Source organism: Hemitrygon akajei, chromosome 3 (genome assembly GCF_048418815.1).
Source record: "Hemitrygon akajei chromosome 3, sHemAka1.3, whole genome shotgun sequence".
NCBI lineage: Eukaryota > Metazoa > Chordata > Chondrichthyes > Myliobatiformes > Dasyatidae > Hemitrygon > Hemitrygon akajei.
Genome location: NC_133126.1, coordinates 30,241,213 through 30,259,231, shown reverse-complemented (window position 1 = coordinate 30,259,231; position 18,019 = coordinate 30,241,213). Strand labels below are relative to the sequence as shown.

The 18,019-nt window shown below is 42.1% G+C and overlaps 1 protein-coding gene across 4 annotated transcripts in view; it reads right to left on the bottom strand.

Moving 5' to 3' along the window:
• LOC140724816 (estrogen receptor beta-like) overlaps positions 1-18,019 on the bottom strand; it is a 305,615-nt gene that overhangs the window by 178,162 nt on the left and 109,434 nt on the right. For all 4 annotated transcript variants that reach the window (XM_073039457.1, XM_073039459.1, XM_073039460.1 and 1 more), the window contains exon 3: positions 15,398-15,561. In XM_073039457.1, the coding sequence (XP_072895558.1) occupies positions 15,398-15,561 (164 nt within the window). The remainder of the gene's footprint in view (positions 1-15,397; positions 15,562-18,019) is intronic.

The following is an 18,019-nucleotide window of genomic DNA, read 5'->3' as shown; positions in this document are numbered from 1 at the left end:
AGGTGAGTGAAGTTATCCACACTGGTTCAACGTTGAAAGTAAATTTATTATCGAAGTACATATATGTCACCATATACAACCCTGAGATTAATTTTCCTGTGGGCATTCACTGCACCCACAAAGAAACACAATAGAATAAATGAACACAAACAAAAATTCATAAACAATGCTAAAGACGACAAATTGTGCAAATATAATAAAAAAAATAATAACAATAAATAAATAAGTATAAAGAATATTGAGAAACTGAGTTATAGAGTCCTTGAAAGTGAGTCCATAGGTTGTTGAATCAGTTCAGTGTTGAGATGAGTGAAGTTATCCACTCTCAATCAGGAGCCTGATGGCTGAAGAGTAATTACTGTTCCTGAACCTTATGCTGTGGGACACAAGATCCCTGTCCCTCTTGCCTGATGGTAGTAGCAAGAGGAGGGCATGGCCTGGATATTGGAGACTGATGACGGATGATGCTTTCTTGTGGCAGCGCTCCATGTAAATGTGCTCAATAGTGGGAAGGGCTTTGCCTGTGATGGATGGGGCTGTATCCACCACATTCTGTAGACTTCTGTCTTTTCATATGGAACCCTGTAGGACACTGCCTGGATTGGAGTATATTATCTGCCAGCATTCTGGCAGACAGGTTTGCCACTGCATCATGGATGTGTTTAAACTAAGTCGTGGGGGGGAGGGGATGAACTGGAAATATAGGGATGGAGTTAAAGGGAAAGTGAAAATAAGAAAAGTTAAAAAGGACAACAGAATCAATGGAGTAGAAAGTTCAAGAAGAGATCATACAGTATGGCCAAGTGAAATAGGAATTGATATGAAAGGAGAGGGGAGTAACGAATTAAAAGTATTATATATGAATGCAAGAAGTATAAGGAATAAAGTAGATGAGCTTGAGGCTCAGTTGGAAATTGGCAAGTACGATGTTGTGGGAATAACTGAGACATGGCTTCAAGCGGACAGGGCCTGGGAAATGAATATTCATGCATATACATCTTATCAAAAGGACAGACTGACTGGCAGAGGGGGTGGGGTGGCTCTGTTGGTGAGGAATGATATTCAGTCCCCTACGAGGGGGGGGGGGACATAGAATCAGGGGATGTAGAGTCAGTATGGATAGAACTGAGAAATTCTAAGGGTAGAAAGACCCTAATGGGAGTTATCTACAGGCCCCCTAACAGCAATCTGGATGTAGGGTGTAAGTTGAATGAAGAGTTAAAATTGGCATGTCGCAAAGGTAATGATACAGTTGTCATGGGGGATTTCAACATGCAGGTAGACTGGGAGAATCAGAATGGTACTGGACCCCAAGAAAGGGAGTTTGTGGAGTGCCTCCGAGATGGATTCTCAGAACAGCTTGTACTGGAGCCTACCAGGGAGAAGGCAATTCTAGATTTAGTGTTGTGCAATGAACCGGATTTGATCAGGAACCTCAAGGTAAAGGAACCATTAGGAGGTAGTGACCATAATATGTTATGTTTTAACCTACAATTTGAGAAGGAGAAGGGAAAATCGGATGTGTCTGTATTACAGTTGAACAAAGGGAACTATGGAGCTATGAGGGAGGAGCTGGCCAAAGTTCAATGGAACAATACCCTAGCAGGGAAGACAGTGGAAAAAAAAGGGCAGGTATTTCTGGGAATAATGCAGAAAGTGCAGGATCGGTTCATTCCAAAGAGGAAGAAAGATCCTAAGGGGAGTAAGGGGCGGCCGTGGCTGACGAGGGGAGTAAAGGGCAGTATAAAAATAAAAGAGAAGAAGTATAACGTAGCAAAGATGAGCGGGAAACCGGAGGACTGGGAAGCTTTTAAAGAGCAACAGAAGATAACAAAAAAGGCAATACGCCAAGAAAAAATGAGTTTGAAAGGTAAACTAGCCAAGAATATAAAGGAGGATAGTAAAAGCTTCTTTAGGTATGTGAATAGCAAAAAAATAGTTAAGACCAAAATTGGGCCATTGAAGACAGAAACAGGTGAATTTATTATGGGGAACAAGGAAATGGCAGATGAGTTGAACAGGTACTTTGGATCTGTCTTCACTAGGGAAGACACAAACAATCTCCCAGATGTAATAGTGGCCAAAGGAACTAGGATAAAGGATGAACTGAAGGAAATTTATATTAGGCAAGAAACGGTGTTGGATAGACTGTTGCATCTGAAGGCTGATAAGTCCCCGGGACCTGATGGTCTGCATCCCAGGGTACTTAAAGAGGTGGCTCTAGAAATCGTGGACACATTGGTAATCATTTTCCAATGTTCTATAGATTCAGGAACAGTTCCTGCTGATTGGAGGGTGGCTAATGTTGTCCCAGTTTTCAAGAAAGGAGGGAGAAAGAAAACAGTGAATTATAGACCGGTTAGCCTGATGTCAGTGGTGGGAAAGATGCTGGAGTCAATTATAAAAGAGGAAATTACAACACATTTGGATAGCAGTAGAAGGATCAGTCCGAGTCAGCATGGATTTATGAAGGGAAAATCATGCTTGACTAATCTTCTGGAGTTTTTTGAGGATGTAACTATGAAAATGGACAAGGGAGAGCCAGTGGATGTAGTGTACCTGGACTTCCAGAAAGCTTTTGATAAAGTCCCACATAGGAGATTAGTAGGCAAAATTAGGGCACATGGTATTGGGGGCAGAGTACTGACATGGAAAGAAAATTGACTGACTGACAGGAAACAAAGAGTAGTGATTAACGGGTCCCTTTCGGAATGGCAGGCTGTGACCAGTGGGGTACCGTAAGGTTCGGTGCTGGGACCGCAGTTGTTTACAATATACATTAATGATTTAGATGAAGGGATTAAAAGTAGCATTAGCAAATTTGCTGATGACACAAAGCTGGGTGGCAGTGTGAAATGTCAGGAGGATGTTATGAGAATGCAGGGTGACTTGGACAGGTTGGGTGAGTGGGCAAATGTATGACAGATGCAGTTTAATGTGGATAAATGTGAGGTTATCCACTTTGGTGGCAAGAACAGGAAGGCAGATTACTATCTAAATGGAGTCAAGTTAGGAAAAGGGGAAGAACAACGAGATCTAGGTGTTCTTGTACATCAGTCAATGAAAGCAAGCATGTAGATACAGCAGGCAGTGAAGAAAGCTAATGGCATGCTGGCTTTTATAACAAGCTGAATTGAGTATAGGAATAAAGAGGTCCTTCTGCAGCTGTACAAGGCCCTGGTGAGACCCCACCTGGAGTATTGTGTGCAGTTTTGGTCTCCAAATTTGAGGAAGGACATTCTTGCTATTGAGGGAGTGCAGCGTAGGTTCACAAGGTTAATTCCCGGAATGGCAGGACTGTCATATGTTGAAAGATTGGAGCGACTGGGCTTGTATACACTGGAATTTAGAAGGATGAGAGGGGATCTTATTGAAACATATCAGATTATTAAGGGATTGGACACACTGGAGGCAGGAAGCATGTTCCCACTGATGGGTGAGTCCAGAACTAAAGGCTACAGTTTAAGAATAAGGGGTAGGCCATTTAGAACAGAGATACGGAAAAACTTTTTCACCCAGAGAGTGGTGGATATGTGGAATGCTCTGCCCCAGAAGGCAGTGGAGGCCAAGTCTCTGGATGCATTCAAGAGAGAGTTAGATAGAGCTCTTATAGATAGCGGGGTCAAGGGATATGGGGAGAGGGCAGGAACGGGGTACTGATTGTGTATGATCAGCCATGATCACAGTGAATGGCGGTGCTGGCTAGAAGGGCTGAATGGCCTACTCCTGCACCTACTGTCTGTTGTCTATTAGCTACGAGGAAAGGTTGGAAAAAGTTGGGTTGTTTTCTCTGGAGTGGTGAAGGCTGACGGGAGACTTGAAGGAGGTTTATGACATTATGAAAGGCATGGATTGGGCAGATAGCTCAGGTTTAAGGTACGAGGGTGAAAGCTTAAAAGAGATGTGTCTGTCTGGATAAGTTTTATTTTCCCCACAAAGAATGTTGGGTGTCTGGAATGCGATGATTGTGGAGTTTTAGAGGCTTTTATAAAGATATATGAACAAGCAGAAAGAATTAGTTTAGATTGGCATCATAGAAGACGAAAGATTAGATTCATTTGTCATAGTGAAATACATCGTTCACATAAGTGATCAGCACAGTCTGAGGATATGCTGAGGACACAGCTCCAGTGCCAACATAGAGTGCTCACACTCACTAACTCTAGCCCTTACATCTCTGGAACGTGGGGGGAAACTGGAGCACCTGGAGGAGACCCAAGTGGACCTGGGGAGAATGTACAAATCTTTATAGACTGGAGCGGGAATTGAACTCTGAATTTCCAATTGCTGGCAATGGCCCTGTAAAGCATTACATGAAACACAATGCTACGATGCCATGCAGAAATGATGGCTGAAGGGCTATACTGCCCTATGCCCACATTCGACACAGTAGGCTGAGCCAAAAGGTTGAGAGACAAAGGAACCAGGGCACATTCATTTAATCCAAACTTGCTGAAGTGATAAATCCGGAAGATAGTGATGGAAGGACTTTTCTCTGTATGAGTGTTGTTTGCAAGGATTGGCACTGAGACCTTTCCTCTTTGTAATACATATATAAATGACTTGGATGAGCATATAAGGCGTCTGATTAGTAAGTTTGCTGACAACATATAAAAGTTTGCAGAGCTGTAGATAACAAAAAAATTTGTCTAAAGATACCGCAGGACACAGAACAGCTGGAAAGTTGGATGGAGCAGTGGCAGGTGGGATTTAATCCAGACAGATTTGAGGCAATGCACTCCACGGAGTCTAATTCAGGAAACATTGAGTAAGTTGCAGAGACCTACAAAAAGATGTGCAGAGAGACTGTGATTTGCAAGGTTACTGTGCACCTCCCCCAAAAACGGCGACACAAATGGAAAGGGTGGCACTGTAGATTAGCAGTTAGCATAATGCTTCACCGCACCAGCGACCCAGCATGGGTTTCCCTCAGGTGTTCCAGTTTCATCCAGTATTCCGAAGTCATAAGGGAATAGGATTAGTAAAATATGGGGATGACAAACACAACAACACTTGAGGGCTATCCTGAATAAACAGTGACTCTGTACAGTTACACAGTGAGTGACCCTCACCCTGAATAAACAGTGACTCTGTACAGTTACACAGTGAGTGACCCTCACCCTGAATAAACAGTGACTCTGTACAGTTACACAGTGAGTGACCCTCACCCTGAATAAACAGTGACTCTGTACAGTTACACAGTGAGTGACCCTCACCCTGAATAAACAGTGACTCTGTACAGCTACACAGTGAGTGACCCTCACCCTGAATAAACAGCGACTCTACAGTTACACAGTGAGTGACCCTCACCCTGAATAAACAGCGACTCTACAGTTACACAGTGAGTGACTCTCACCCTGAATAAACAGTGACTCTGTACAGTGACCCTCACCCTGAATAAACAGCGACTCTGTACAGTTACACAGTGAGTGACCCTCACCCTGAATAAACAGCGACTCTGTACAGTTACACAGTGAGTGACCCTCACCCTGAATAAACAGTGACTCTGTACAGTTACACAGTGAGTGACCCTCACCCTGAATAAACAGTGACTCTGTACATTTACACTGTGAGTGACCCTCACCCTGAATAAACAGTGACTCTGTACAGTTACACAGTGAGTGACGCTCACCCTGAATAAACAGTGACTCTGTACGTTACACAGTGAGTGACCCTCACCCTGAATAAACAGTGACTCTGTACATTTACACAGTGAGTGACCCTCACCCCGAATAAACAGCGACTCTGTACAGTTACACAGTGAGTGACCCTCACCCTGAATAAACAGCGACTCTGTACAGTTACACAGTGAGTGACCCTCACCCCGAATAAACAGCAACTCTGTACAGTTACACAGTGAGTGACCCTCACCCTGAATAAACAGCGACTCTGTACAGTTACACAGTGAGTGACCCTCACCCTGAATAAACAGCGACTCTGTACAGTTACACAGTGAGTGACCCTCACCCTGAATAAACAGCGACTCTGTACAGTTACACAGTGAGTGACCCTCACCCTGAATAAACAGCGACTCTGTACAGTTACACAGTGAGTGACCCTCACCCTGAATAAACAGCGACTCTGTACAGTTACACAGTGAGTGACCCTCACCCTGAATAAACAGCGACTCTGTACAGTTACACAGTGAGTGACCCTCACCCTGAATAAACAGTGACTCTGTACAGTTACACAGTGAGTGACCCTCACCCTGAATAAACAGTGACTCTGTACAGTTACACAGAGAGTGACCCTCACCCTGAATAAACAGTGACTCTGTACAGTTACACAGAGAGTGACCCTCACCCTGAATAAACAGTGACTCTGTACAGTTACACTGTGAGTGACCCTCACCCTGAATAAACAGTGACTCTGTACAGTTACACAGAGAGTGACCCTCACCCTGAATAAACAGTGACTCTGTACAGTTACACAGAGAGTGACCCTCACCCTGAATAAACAGTGACTCTGTACAGTTACACTGTGAGTGACCCTCACCCTGAATAAACAGCGACTCTGTACAGTTACACAGAGAGTGACCCTCACCCTGAATAAACAGTGACTCTGTACAGTTACACTGTGAGTGACCCTCACCCTGAATAAACAGTGACTCTGTACAGTTACACTGTGAGTGACCCTCACCCTGAATAAACAGCGACTCTGTACAGTTACACAGAGAGTGACCCTCACCCTGAATAAACAGTGACTCTGTACAGTTACACTGTGAGTGACCCTCACCCTGAATAAACAGCGACTCTGTACAGTTACACAGTGAGTGACCCTCACCCTGAATAAACAGCGACTCTGTACAGTTACACAGTGAGTGACCCTCACCCTGAATAAACAGTGACTCTGTACAGTGTTACATACCCGTCACAGTGGTGTACTTATCACGTGACAGGTGTTGAAGCTATACTGGACTTAAGGTAGTGGTCTTGTGATGGTGGAGTGACGTCATTTTCCCACCAGTAGATGTCATGTGACAGGTTTTTTTTTACAGGGTATAAAAGGAGGACCCCTCCCTATGAGGAGGGGTAGTTTGTGGCTGGATTTGCCATTTTGACTTCATGCCACTGTGTGATTTAATATTATGACGCAGTTTAGTTGAAAGATGGAGTTTTATTTAATGCCTAAAGTTTAAAAGGTCATTGCTGGCAGTTTCTTTATAATACTGCTAGTTAAAAGTCAGTGGAGAGTGAAGATCGGAGTTCGGGAGTTAAAAGATCGAGGAAAGTCGATTTCGACGGTGAAACAGGTACGACTTTGTTTGATCCTCATTCGCAAGGAATTCGTCGGCTGTCCCCGTGTTAATCCCTGTGAATAGCAGAAAGGATTGGGAACAGTTTTGTAAAGGAAAGGTCAGTGCCTTTAAGCCGTTTCATTTTCCATCTTCATAAATTCTTCGTGGGAAAAGTAGTTTGACTGGGGACCGCAACAACACGACGTGAGAGAGAATTTAAATCGTCTTAAAAAGTCGCACCCTTAAATGGACTGTAAGCATTTTGAACTTTTGCAATACTACTTTGAAGAACTGTTTTTGCAACATCGCTTTAAGAACTGTTTAAGCTGCCGCACAGCAGCTGATTTCCGGTTACGTTAGTGATTTGTTTACTTTTGGGGGTTTGTTTTTCAGTGTTTAATAAATGTTTTATTTGTTATAAAAACCCTGCCTCACTCATATATTTATTGTTGCTGAATCCGTAACATAAATATGGGGGCTCGTCCGGGATTGGATCATTTTTGAGTTTAAATGCTTGTTAAATTTTGAATCGGTGTTTTGGAAAAGGGGAATACTCGATTCTTTTATTTGATTGGCTTGTGAGTGGTATTCGGCAACAATGAATACTGATGAGTTTCTGGCTTCGCCAGACGCGGAGTTGTTAGCAAAGGCGAAAAAAACTGAGGTGTCTGAGATAGCTAGTAGATTGCAACTTAAAGGTATTTGGAGGTCTACATCAAAGGCTCTAATACAGAGAAAAATCGCGTCACACTATGTGGATTCGGGTGATTTTGATGAATCGATTTTAGAGTCGTTTCCAATAAGTAATATACAGATGCAGTTGCAAATCGAACAAATGAAGTTGGAACAAAGTAAAGCAGAATTGGAGCGTTGTAGGTTAGAAGCTGATAATAAAAAAAGGGAATTTGAATATGCAATGACAGAATTAAGGTCTGGGAATCAGTCTTCTGGTTCTAGAAAACCGTTTGTTGCTAATCAAGAAATTAAATTGGTCCCTCCATTTAGTGAAACAGAAGTGGAAACATATTTCCAACATTTTGAAACGATTGCTCAGATTACAGAGTGGCCAAAAGATAAATGGTCAGTGTTGTTACAGAGTGTAATTAAAGGCAAAGCACAACAAGTTTACACAGCTTTAACTGCTGCGCAAGCACTTGATTATGATATTGTGAAAAAGCATATTTTAAAAGCATATGAATTGGTCCCAGAAGTGTATAGAGAAAGATTCAGAAGTTTGAAGAAGTCTGTGGAAAAAGCTTATGTGGAATTTGCCTATGATAAAGCTGTGTGTTTTGAGAGATGGGTTTCCTCTAAAAATGTAAATGGGGACTATAATACATTGAAAGAGCTGATTTTAATGGAGGAATTTAAAAGAAGCATCCCTGGTGAAGTAAGGACCTACTTAAATGAGAGGGATACTGATAAATTGCAGGACTCTGCCAGATTAGCTGATGAGTATGTTTTAATCCATAAGAATAAATTTCCTCAGGGCAGAATTTTTAAGAGGAAAAGTAACATGGAGACTCAAGGTAAGTCAGAAATTAAATCAGAAGTTATTGAGAATGGTAAGGAGGAAGGAAAACCTGTGAAGGAAAGACAGTTTGGTCTTATTAGTAACTATTGTAAGAAACCTGGCCATGTAATAGCTAACTGTTTCAGATTGAAAAAGAAAGAGAAGGAAGCAGTTACAGATGCATGTGTGCAACATACTGAAGCACCTGTAAAATTACAGGGTTCGATAAACACAAATGAGGTTTTGTTAGAGTCTGACCAAGTTAAAAAGGGATATGATCATTTTATAACTGAAGGGTTTGTATCCTTGAAAGAAGGATCTACTCTGGTGCCAATAAAAATCCTTAGGGATACTGGAGCTTCTCAATCACTGATGTTAGACAATGTATTGAAGTTTAATGAAGAGTCTGATACTCATGAGGTAAATTATATACGAGGTGTTGGGAGTGATTTTATGCCTGTACATTTACATAAAGTAAATTTAAAGTCAGAGTTAGTTATAGGATTTGTTAAAGTAGGATTACAGCCTAGCTTACCTGTGAAGGATATTTCTTTATTGTTAGGTAATGACTTGGCAGGTGGACAAGTTTTTCCTGAAGTGCATTTGACAATGGAGTCAGAGGAACCAGAGATGAATTCTAACACAGATTCTTCCTGTGTTGTGACTAGAGCTATGGCTAAAAAGATTGATGCACAGAATGAGGTTGTTACTCATGACTGTTCAACTCAGGATTCGAGTTTTGAGGATGTGTCAGAGACTTTCTTACCTTCATTGTTTGAACAAGATTCTTGGAGTAAGTCTGACAATGAAGATTTATCTCTGTCTCGGAAGGAGATGATAGCAGAGCAGAATAGAGACCCTGAGATTATAAAATTAAGAGAACAAGCTCTACTAGATAGTGAAATTGAGAAGGTGCCAGTAGGATATTACTTGGAAAAAGGAGTGTTGATGAGGAAGTGGAGATCACCTACAATTCCTGCAAGTGAGGAATGGAATATTGTCCCTAAAGTTTATCGAAATGAGATTTTGACTTTAGCTCATAGTGTGCCTTTAGGTGGACATCAAGGGGTAAGGAAAACTGTGGACAAGATTTTAAAACATTTTTACTGGCCTGGTCTAAGAAAAGATGTGGCGATGTTTTGTAAAATGTGCCATACTTGTCAAATTGTGGGTAAACCAAATCAAGTTCCATTACAACCTATTCCAGCATCTGGTAAACCGTTTTCTAAAGTTATTATAGATTGTGTCGGTCCATTACCAAAGACAAAAACTGGTTATCAGTACTTGTTGACTATTATGTGTACTTTGTCTAGGTTTCCAGAGGCAGTACCACTTACGAATATAACAGCTAAAACTGTGACAAGGGCTCTTATAAAATTCTTTACTTATTTTGGATTACCTAAGGAAATACAAGGCAGTAATTTTATGTCTGGATTGTTTCAACAGATAATTTATAAATTGGGAGCTAAGCAAATCACTTCGTCTGCATACCATCCAGAATTGCAAGGTGCCTTGGAGAGGTTTCATTCTACCCTCAAGAATATGATTAGGACATATTGTGTGGAAAATGAAAGTGATTGGGATGAGGGTATAAACTTACTTTTATTTGCAGTAAGGGAATTGGTACAAGAATCGTTAGGTTTCAGTCCATTTGAACTTGTATTTGGGCATAGAGTTAGAGGACCTTTAGCTTTATTAAAAGAACAGTGGATTAGTAAGGAAATACACACTAATTTGTTGGGCTGTTTTGAAATTTAAGGACAGGTTACATAAAGCTTGTAGCTTAGCCAAGGAAAATTTAAAATTGGCTCAGAAGAAAATGAAAAGTTGGTATGATAAAGAAGCTAGGATGAGGATGTTTAAGCCTGGAGATAAGGTGCTGGTTCTTTTTCCAGTGCAAATGAATCCTTTACAAGCTAGATTTCATGGTCCTTATGAAATTGTGTCTAAAATCAATTATGTGGATTACGTGATAAAAACTCCAGATCATAGAAGGCCAACACAACTTTGCCATATAAATATGATAAAACCATATTTTGAGAAACAATCTGATACTGTGACTGTTGTGGTTAATGATAATGAGTTTGATTTAACTAGGAACATGATAGATGATTCATCTGAATTTCATTCTAAATCCAACATTGTTTCTGTTAGGTTACCAAATTCAACCACTCTGGAAAATATTGATGAGAAACTAGCACATTTACAGCTAGAGCAGAAACAACAGATGAAGAAATTAATTTTTATATATAAGGATTTGTTTCCAGATGTTCTGAAAAGGACTACTATAGCTTCACATGATGTAGATGTTGGAGATGCCAAACCTATTAAACAACACCTATATAGGATGAACATAGAAAAATGTGAACTTGCTGAGAAATAAATTAAATATATGTTAGAAAATAATATTATTAGACCTTCTAACTCGAATTGGAGTTCACCCTGTGTTATGGTGCCAAAACCAGATGGTAGTATTAGGTTTTGTACGGACTATAGGAAGGTGAATGCTGTAACGAAAACAGATGCATATCCAATTCCTAGAGTAGATGATTGTGTAGATAAAGTTGGAAAAGCAAAGTTCCTTACAAAGATTGATTTATTAAAAGGGTATTGGTGTGTTCCATTAACGGACAGAGGTAGAGAGATTTCTGCATTTGTAACTCCATCTGGGCTATATGAATATAATGTTCTTCCATTTGGGATGAAGAATGCCCCAGGTACTTTCCAGAGGATGATTCACTCTGTGATTCAGGGATTGAAAGATACTGATGCTTATATTGATGATTTAGTGACAGGAAATGATACTTGGGAAGCACACATTATTGCGGTGGAGAAATTGTTCAAAAGCTAACTTAACTATTAATTTAGCTAAGAGTGAATTCGGACATGCCACTGTGACTTACCTTGGTTATGTTGTAGGTCAAGGTAAGGTAGCTCCTGTTCAGGCAAAAGTTCGGGCAATTTTAGAGATTCCCACTCCAATGGGGGAAAAAACTCTCAGAAGATTCTTGGGAATGGTAGGATATTATCAAAAATTTTGTAAGAATTTTGCTAATGTTGCCCTTCCATTAACTAACCTTTTGCAGAAGAATGTGAAGTTTGTGTGGACAGTGCCTTGTCAAGAAGCATTTGAAAAATTGAAAACAATGATATGTCAACAACCTGTGCTCAAGGCATCTGACTTTGAAAAACCTTTTTTCATTAGCTGTAGATGCTAGTGATGAGGCTGCAGGAGCAGTATTAATGCAAAGGAATGAGGGTGATGAGGTTGATCATCCAGTAGCTTACTTTTCTAAGAAATATAATAAGCATCAAAGAAACTATTCGACAATAGAGAAGGAATTGTTATCTCTTGTTTTAGCTTTAGAATATTTTGAGGTATATGTTGGTACAACTCAAAAACCACTTATTGTTTACACTGATCATAATCCGTTAGTTTTTCTGAGTAAAATGAAAAACAAAAACAGAAGGTTATTAAATTGGAGTTTGATGTTACAAGAGTACAATATTGTGATAACTCATATTAAAGGTAAAGATAATGTGGTTGCTGATTGTCTATCTCGATGTTGAATGTACAATGTAATTTTTTTTTATGGAGTGGTTTTTTACAATTGTAACACTCCTACTGTATTGTGAGTTGTAAGATGTTATATGATACTGTATTGTATATTGTGTATGTTATAAACTTTATACTTTTTTTCTTGTAAATAATTGTTAAAATGTTGTTCTTGACAGACCAATTTTTTTTTTGGAGGGAGGTGTTACGTACCCGTGACACGTGACGGTGGTGTACTTGTCACGTGACTGGTGTTGAAGCTATACTGGACTTAAGGTAGTGGTCTTGTGATGGTGGAGTGACGTCATTTTCCCACCAGTAGAGATCATGTGACAGGCTTTTTTTACAGGGTATAAAAGGAGGACCCCTCCCTGTGAGGAGGGGTAGTTCGTGGCTGGATTTGCCATTTTGACTTCATGCCACTGCGTGATTTAATATTATGACACAGTTTAGTTGAAAGATGGAGTTTTATTTAATGCCTAAAGTTTAAAAGGTCATTGCTGGCAGTTTCTTTATAATACTGCTAGTTGAGAATCAGTGGAGAGTGAAGATCGGAGTTCGGGAGTTAAAAGATCGAGGAAAGTCGATTTCGACGGTGAAATAGGTTCGACCTTGTTTGATCCTCATTCGGAAGGAATTCGTTGACTGTCCCTGTGTTAATCCCTGTGAATAGCAGAAAGGATTGGGAACAGTTTTGTAAAGGAAAGGTCAGTGCCTTTAAGCCGTTTCATTTTCCATCTTCGTAAATTCTTCGTGGGAAAAGTAATTCGACTGGGAACCGCAACAACAAGATGTGAAAGAGAATTTAAATCGTCTTAAAAAGTCTCTCCCTCAAATGGACTGTAAGCATTTTGAACTTTTGCAATACTACTTTGAAGAACTGTTTTTGCAACATCGCTTTAAAAACTCTTTAAGCTTCATTGCTTTAAGAACTGTTTAAGCTGCCGCACAGCAGCTGATTTCCGGTTACGTTAGTGATTTGTTTACTTTTGGGGGTTTGTTTTTCAGTGTTTAATAAATGAACACTGAATGTTAAGTCTGCTTAACATTAGTCTGCTAAGGCAGACACATAACACCTTAGTCTGCTAAGGTGGACTTGACTTTACAATCAACCTCCTATTGTCTGCACTGTCTCCACAACCGTAACACTTTATTCAATATTCTGTCATTGATTTACCTTGAACTACCTCAATGCACTGTTGGAATGAGATGCACTGGTATTGGTTTATTCTTGTCACGTACACCCAGGTAAATGAACAAATAAAAGTGTTTAATTTGTTATAAAAACCCCTACCTCACTCATATATTTATTGTTGCTGAATCCGTAACAACAGTTACACAGTGAGTGACCCTCACCCTGAAATAAGCAGTAGCTCTGTATAGTTACTCGAAGACGGAGCTATCCTTGATGAACTGGCTGCAGATTAAACACTTAGAGGCAAAGTGCAAGCTACCCACAGTTAAATCACTTTGAAAGGCTGCTTCTCCAAAGACCAGTTAGGGTTAAAGATCACCATGAGCTCTTAGACCATTTAACAAGACATCTTTGTTGCCACGGACACTGCAAAATAAAACTCAGTCAGTGGACACCTATTCATCATTGCTTTAACCATGTAAGTGTGCCAGTTAAAACGGGTCTTCTCAAACATGATTTTGTAAAGTTAGTACATTAGTTGAGGGTGGAGGTGTGATCAAAATGTGTCAACTGATTAGTATTTATTATTTGTTCTGAGTTTTCTATCAGACCAAATAGCTTAACTTTGGTCTCAGCAGTAAGTAACACAACAGAGTGTATTACTGTAAAATTTTCTGCTGTTAATCAATAAATGGACACATTCTTACAATGGTGTGATTTCCCAAAGTCTAACTGTACAGATCTCTGAATTATACAAGTGACAAGGTGAGCCTCCTTGGCCATTGGAGTCTGCTCCACTGTAAATGAGACTGCCTCATATCCCAGCTTGGTCTCAACATCACCTTTCCTAGGTCCCTCCCCAGCCCTCGAATCTTGTAGTTCAATACCCACCAGCCTGTTGGAATATATCCCAAACTGCACACTCTGGAGGAATGAATTCCAGCTTCAATGCTCTCAGGAAGGAAACTGCAGAGTTGTGAACACAGCTCTACACATGACAGGAATCAGCCTTCCCTCTGCCTCAGTGTAAGCAGAGACCCCACCCACCCCAGACACAGTCACTTCTCCCAACCCCTAAAGGACAGAAAATACAAAAGCAAGAACCACCAGGTTTAAGGACATCTTCTATCCCACTGTTATAAGACAGCTGAACAGTCTCGAGTCTGCTAAGGTGGACTTGACTTTACAATCAACCTCTTATTGTCTGCACTGTCTCCACAACCGTAACACTTTATTCAATATTCTGTCATTGATTTACCTTGAACTACCTCAATGCACTGTTGGAATGAGATGCACCGGTATTGATTTATTCTTGTCACGTACACCCAGGTAAAGTGAAAAGCATGTCTTACATACTATTCATACAGATTGATACAGTATAACCCTCCCTCTGTGATGCCTTCCCACAGTGTGACCCTCTCCCTCGGTACCACCCTTCCCTCATTGCCAACCCTCCTTCAGTGTGACATTCCCTCTGTACCACCCTTCCCACAGCATGTCCCTCCCACAGTACCACCCCTCCCTCAGTTCTGTCCACCCACAGCACGACTCTCTCAGAACCAACCCTCCCTCAGTTCTGTCCCCCCCCCCCAAGGCACGACTCTCTCAGTACCACCCCTCCCTCAGTTCTGTCCCCCCCCCCCAAGGCACGACTCTCTCAGTACCAACCCTCCCTCAGTTCTGTCCCCCCACGGCACGAGTCTCTCAGCACCAACCCTCCCTCAGTTCTGTCCCCCCACGGCACGACTCTCTCAGTCCCAACCCTCCCTCAGTTCTGTCCCCCCACGGCACGAGTCTCTCAGCACCAACCCTCCCTCCGTTCTGTCCCCCCACGGCACGACTCTCTCAGTACCACCCCTCCCTCAGTTCTGTCCCCCCACGGCACGACTGTCTCAGTCCCACCCCTCCTGCAGCATGACCACACTTTCTGCCCCTCCCTCTGCACTGTGAACCCACCTTGTATGCTCCGTTTGAAGAAAGCCTTGCAGCCCTCACAGGACCAGACGCCATAGTGATATCCAGAGGCAAAGTCATTGCAGACGGCACAGAAGTGGGCATCCCGCCTGTTGCAGACCCCGATGCCTGAGCCCGGAGCCAATAACTTCTTCTTCAAACCCTCCCTGCAGGAAAAAGAAACGACAAACTCATTGCGCTTTCACTCAGTGTAAATGACCCACAGTCCTGTAGACAAGATGAGGAACTGCTATGTTCTTCTTCTTGCAGAAACATGGCTTCAAGACACCATCAATCTTCAGGCCATGTCAATCAGTGACTTGTGCTAATTTTGGATCATAACTATATGTGCTATGTGCCACTGGATCATGACTCTGGAGAATCAGTGGATGTGGTGTACTTGGATTTTCAGAAAGTCTTTGACAAGGTGCCCACATGAGGCTGCTTAACATGCTACAAGCCAAAGTTCTACAGGAAAGATATTAGCACGGACAGAGCAGTGGCTGATTGGCGGGAGGCAAAGAGTAGGAATAAAGGAAGCCTTTTCTGGTTGGCTGCCGTTAAATAATGGTGTTCCACAGGGGTCTATGTTGGGACTGCATCTTTTTGCATTATATACCAATGATTTGAATGACAGAATTGATGGTTTTTTCACAAAGTTTACAGATGATACGAAGACAGTTGGAAGGTCATGTAGTGTTAAGGATATAGACAGGCTGAAGAAGGACTTGGGCAGATTAGGAGAATGGGCAAAGGAGTGGCAGATGGAATAGAGTGTCGGGAAGTGTATGGTCATGCACTTTGGTAGAAGGAATAAAAGGGTAGACTATTTTTTAAATGGAGAGAAAATCCAAAAATGTGAGGTGCAAGGGGACTTGGGAGTGCTTGTGCAGGATTCCCTGAAGGTTAATTTGGGGTTGAGTCGACGGTGAGGAAGGCAAATGCAACAGCAGCATTAATTTCAAGAGGACTAAGATTATAAAAGCAAACATGTAATGTTGAGGCTTTATAAGGCATTTGGAGTATTGTGATCAGTTTTGGGCTTCTTATCTAGGAAAGGACATGCTGATTTTGGAGAGGATTCAAAAGAAGTTAATGAAAATGATTCTGAGATTGAAAGGCTTGTCTTATGAACAGCATTTGATGGCTTTGGGCCTGTACTCACTGGAATCCCAAAAAATGCAGGGGGATCTCGTTGAGACTCATCGGATGTTGAAAGGCCTAAATAGAGTGGATGTGGAGAGTTTCTTTCTGGGGTGGGGGTGGGGGTGCCTTGAACCAGAGGGCACAGCCTCAGAATCGAGGGATATCCATTTAGAATGGAGATGAGAAGGAATTTCTTTAGCCAGAGAGTAGTGAATTTGTGGAATTCATTGCCACAGGCAGCTGTGGAGGCCAAGCCTTTGGGTATATTTAAGGTAGAGGTTGATAGATTCTTGAAAAGTCGGGGGATGAAGAGATATAGGGAGAAGGCAGAAGATTGGGGTTGAGAGGGAAATGGATCAGCCATGATGAAATGGCAGAACAGACTCATTGGGCCAAATGGCCTAATTCTACCCCAATATCTTATGGTCTTATGGTAACTACATGTATTATCTGTGACTGTATGTATTGTGTTTTGCACTTGGCCTCAAAGGAACGATGTTTTGTTTAGCTGTGTACACTTGTACAGTTGAATGACAATAACCTGTGGTGGTTCAGTCTGAAGTCCGTGGTCCGGTCCGCAGACTCCGGGTTTTCCGGCGGTCCCTTGCTGCGGTTGGACTTAACCAGAAACACCTGAGGCTCATATTGGAACTGGGAATATAAGTGGCCCTGGTATTGAGTGTGGTTGGGGGGTTGTTGTCTTGTCAAGATACTCATGGCACAGATGGCTGGTGGAAGGCTAGAATGGGCTCTTACCATCCTTGGGGCTGTGTTGGAGAACCATGGCTTCTGGGAGCCTTGCTGGTAGTAGTTGGAGTGGTCATTGTGGTATGGATTCAGCTGTTTCCTGGGCCAGCTGGGTGGCTGTCAGCCACTTGGAACTAGGTAGGGATCTGGTTGCTTCCGTAGCCAGCTAAGGCTGCCAGCTGTGATGCTACTTGGAGTAACCCTGAGGCAGAGATGGAACTGTCTGTCATTCTTTGGTGTTTGTCTCTTCCTGTCCTTGCCTCTGTGGGGTAAGTCTGGCCATTCTGCTGTTGGCCTGTGGGGGGATCTGTCTTGTCTTTGCCTCTGTCAGGTAGGTCAGACTGTTCTGCCATTACCTGACAGATGGTCCTGCCCCACCTTGGTGTGGAGTTACAGATGAGTCCCAGCTTGTCGGTGGATAAGTCCTGGCTCTATGTTTGTGTACTGTCCCATTTCATGTCAGTGTCCTGTTAGAGATGAGTCCCAGCTTGTCGGAGGATAAGTCCTGGCTCTATGTTTGTGTACTGTCCCATTTCATGTCAGTGTCCTGTTAGAGATGAGCCCTGGCTTGTCGGAGGATAAGTCCTGGCTCCATGTTGATGTACAGTTCCTAGTCTGCCCCTAGCTCCAACCTCCGCGTTCCCCAAGCTCCAAGCCTGTAGCCTCGAGCCTTGACCTGAGCCTGCAGCCTCGAGCGTCAAGCCTTGACCCAACCCTCAAGACCCCAAGTCC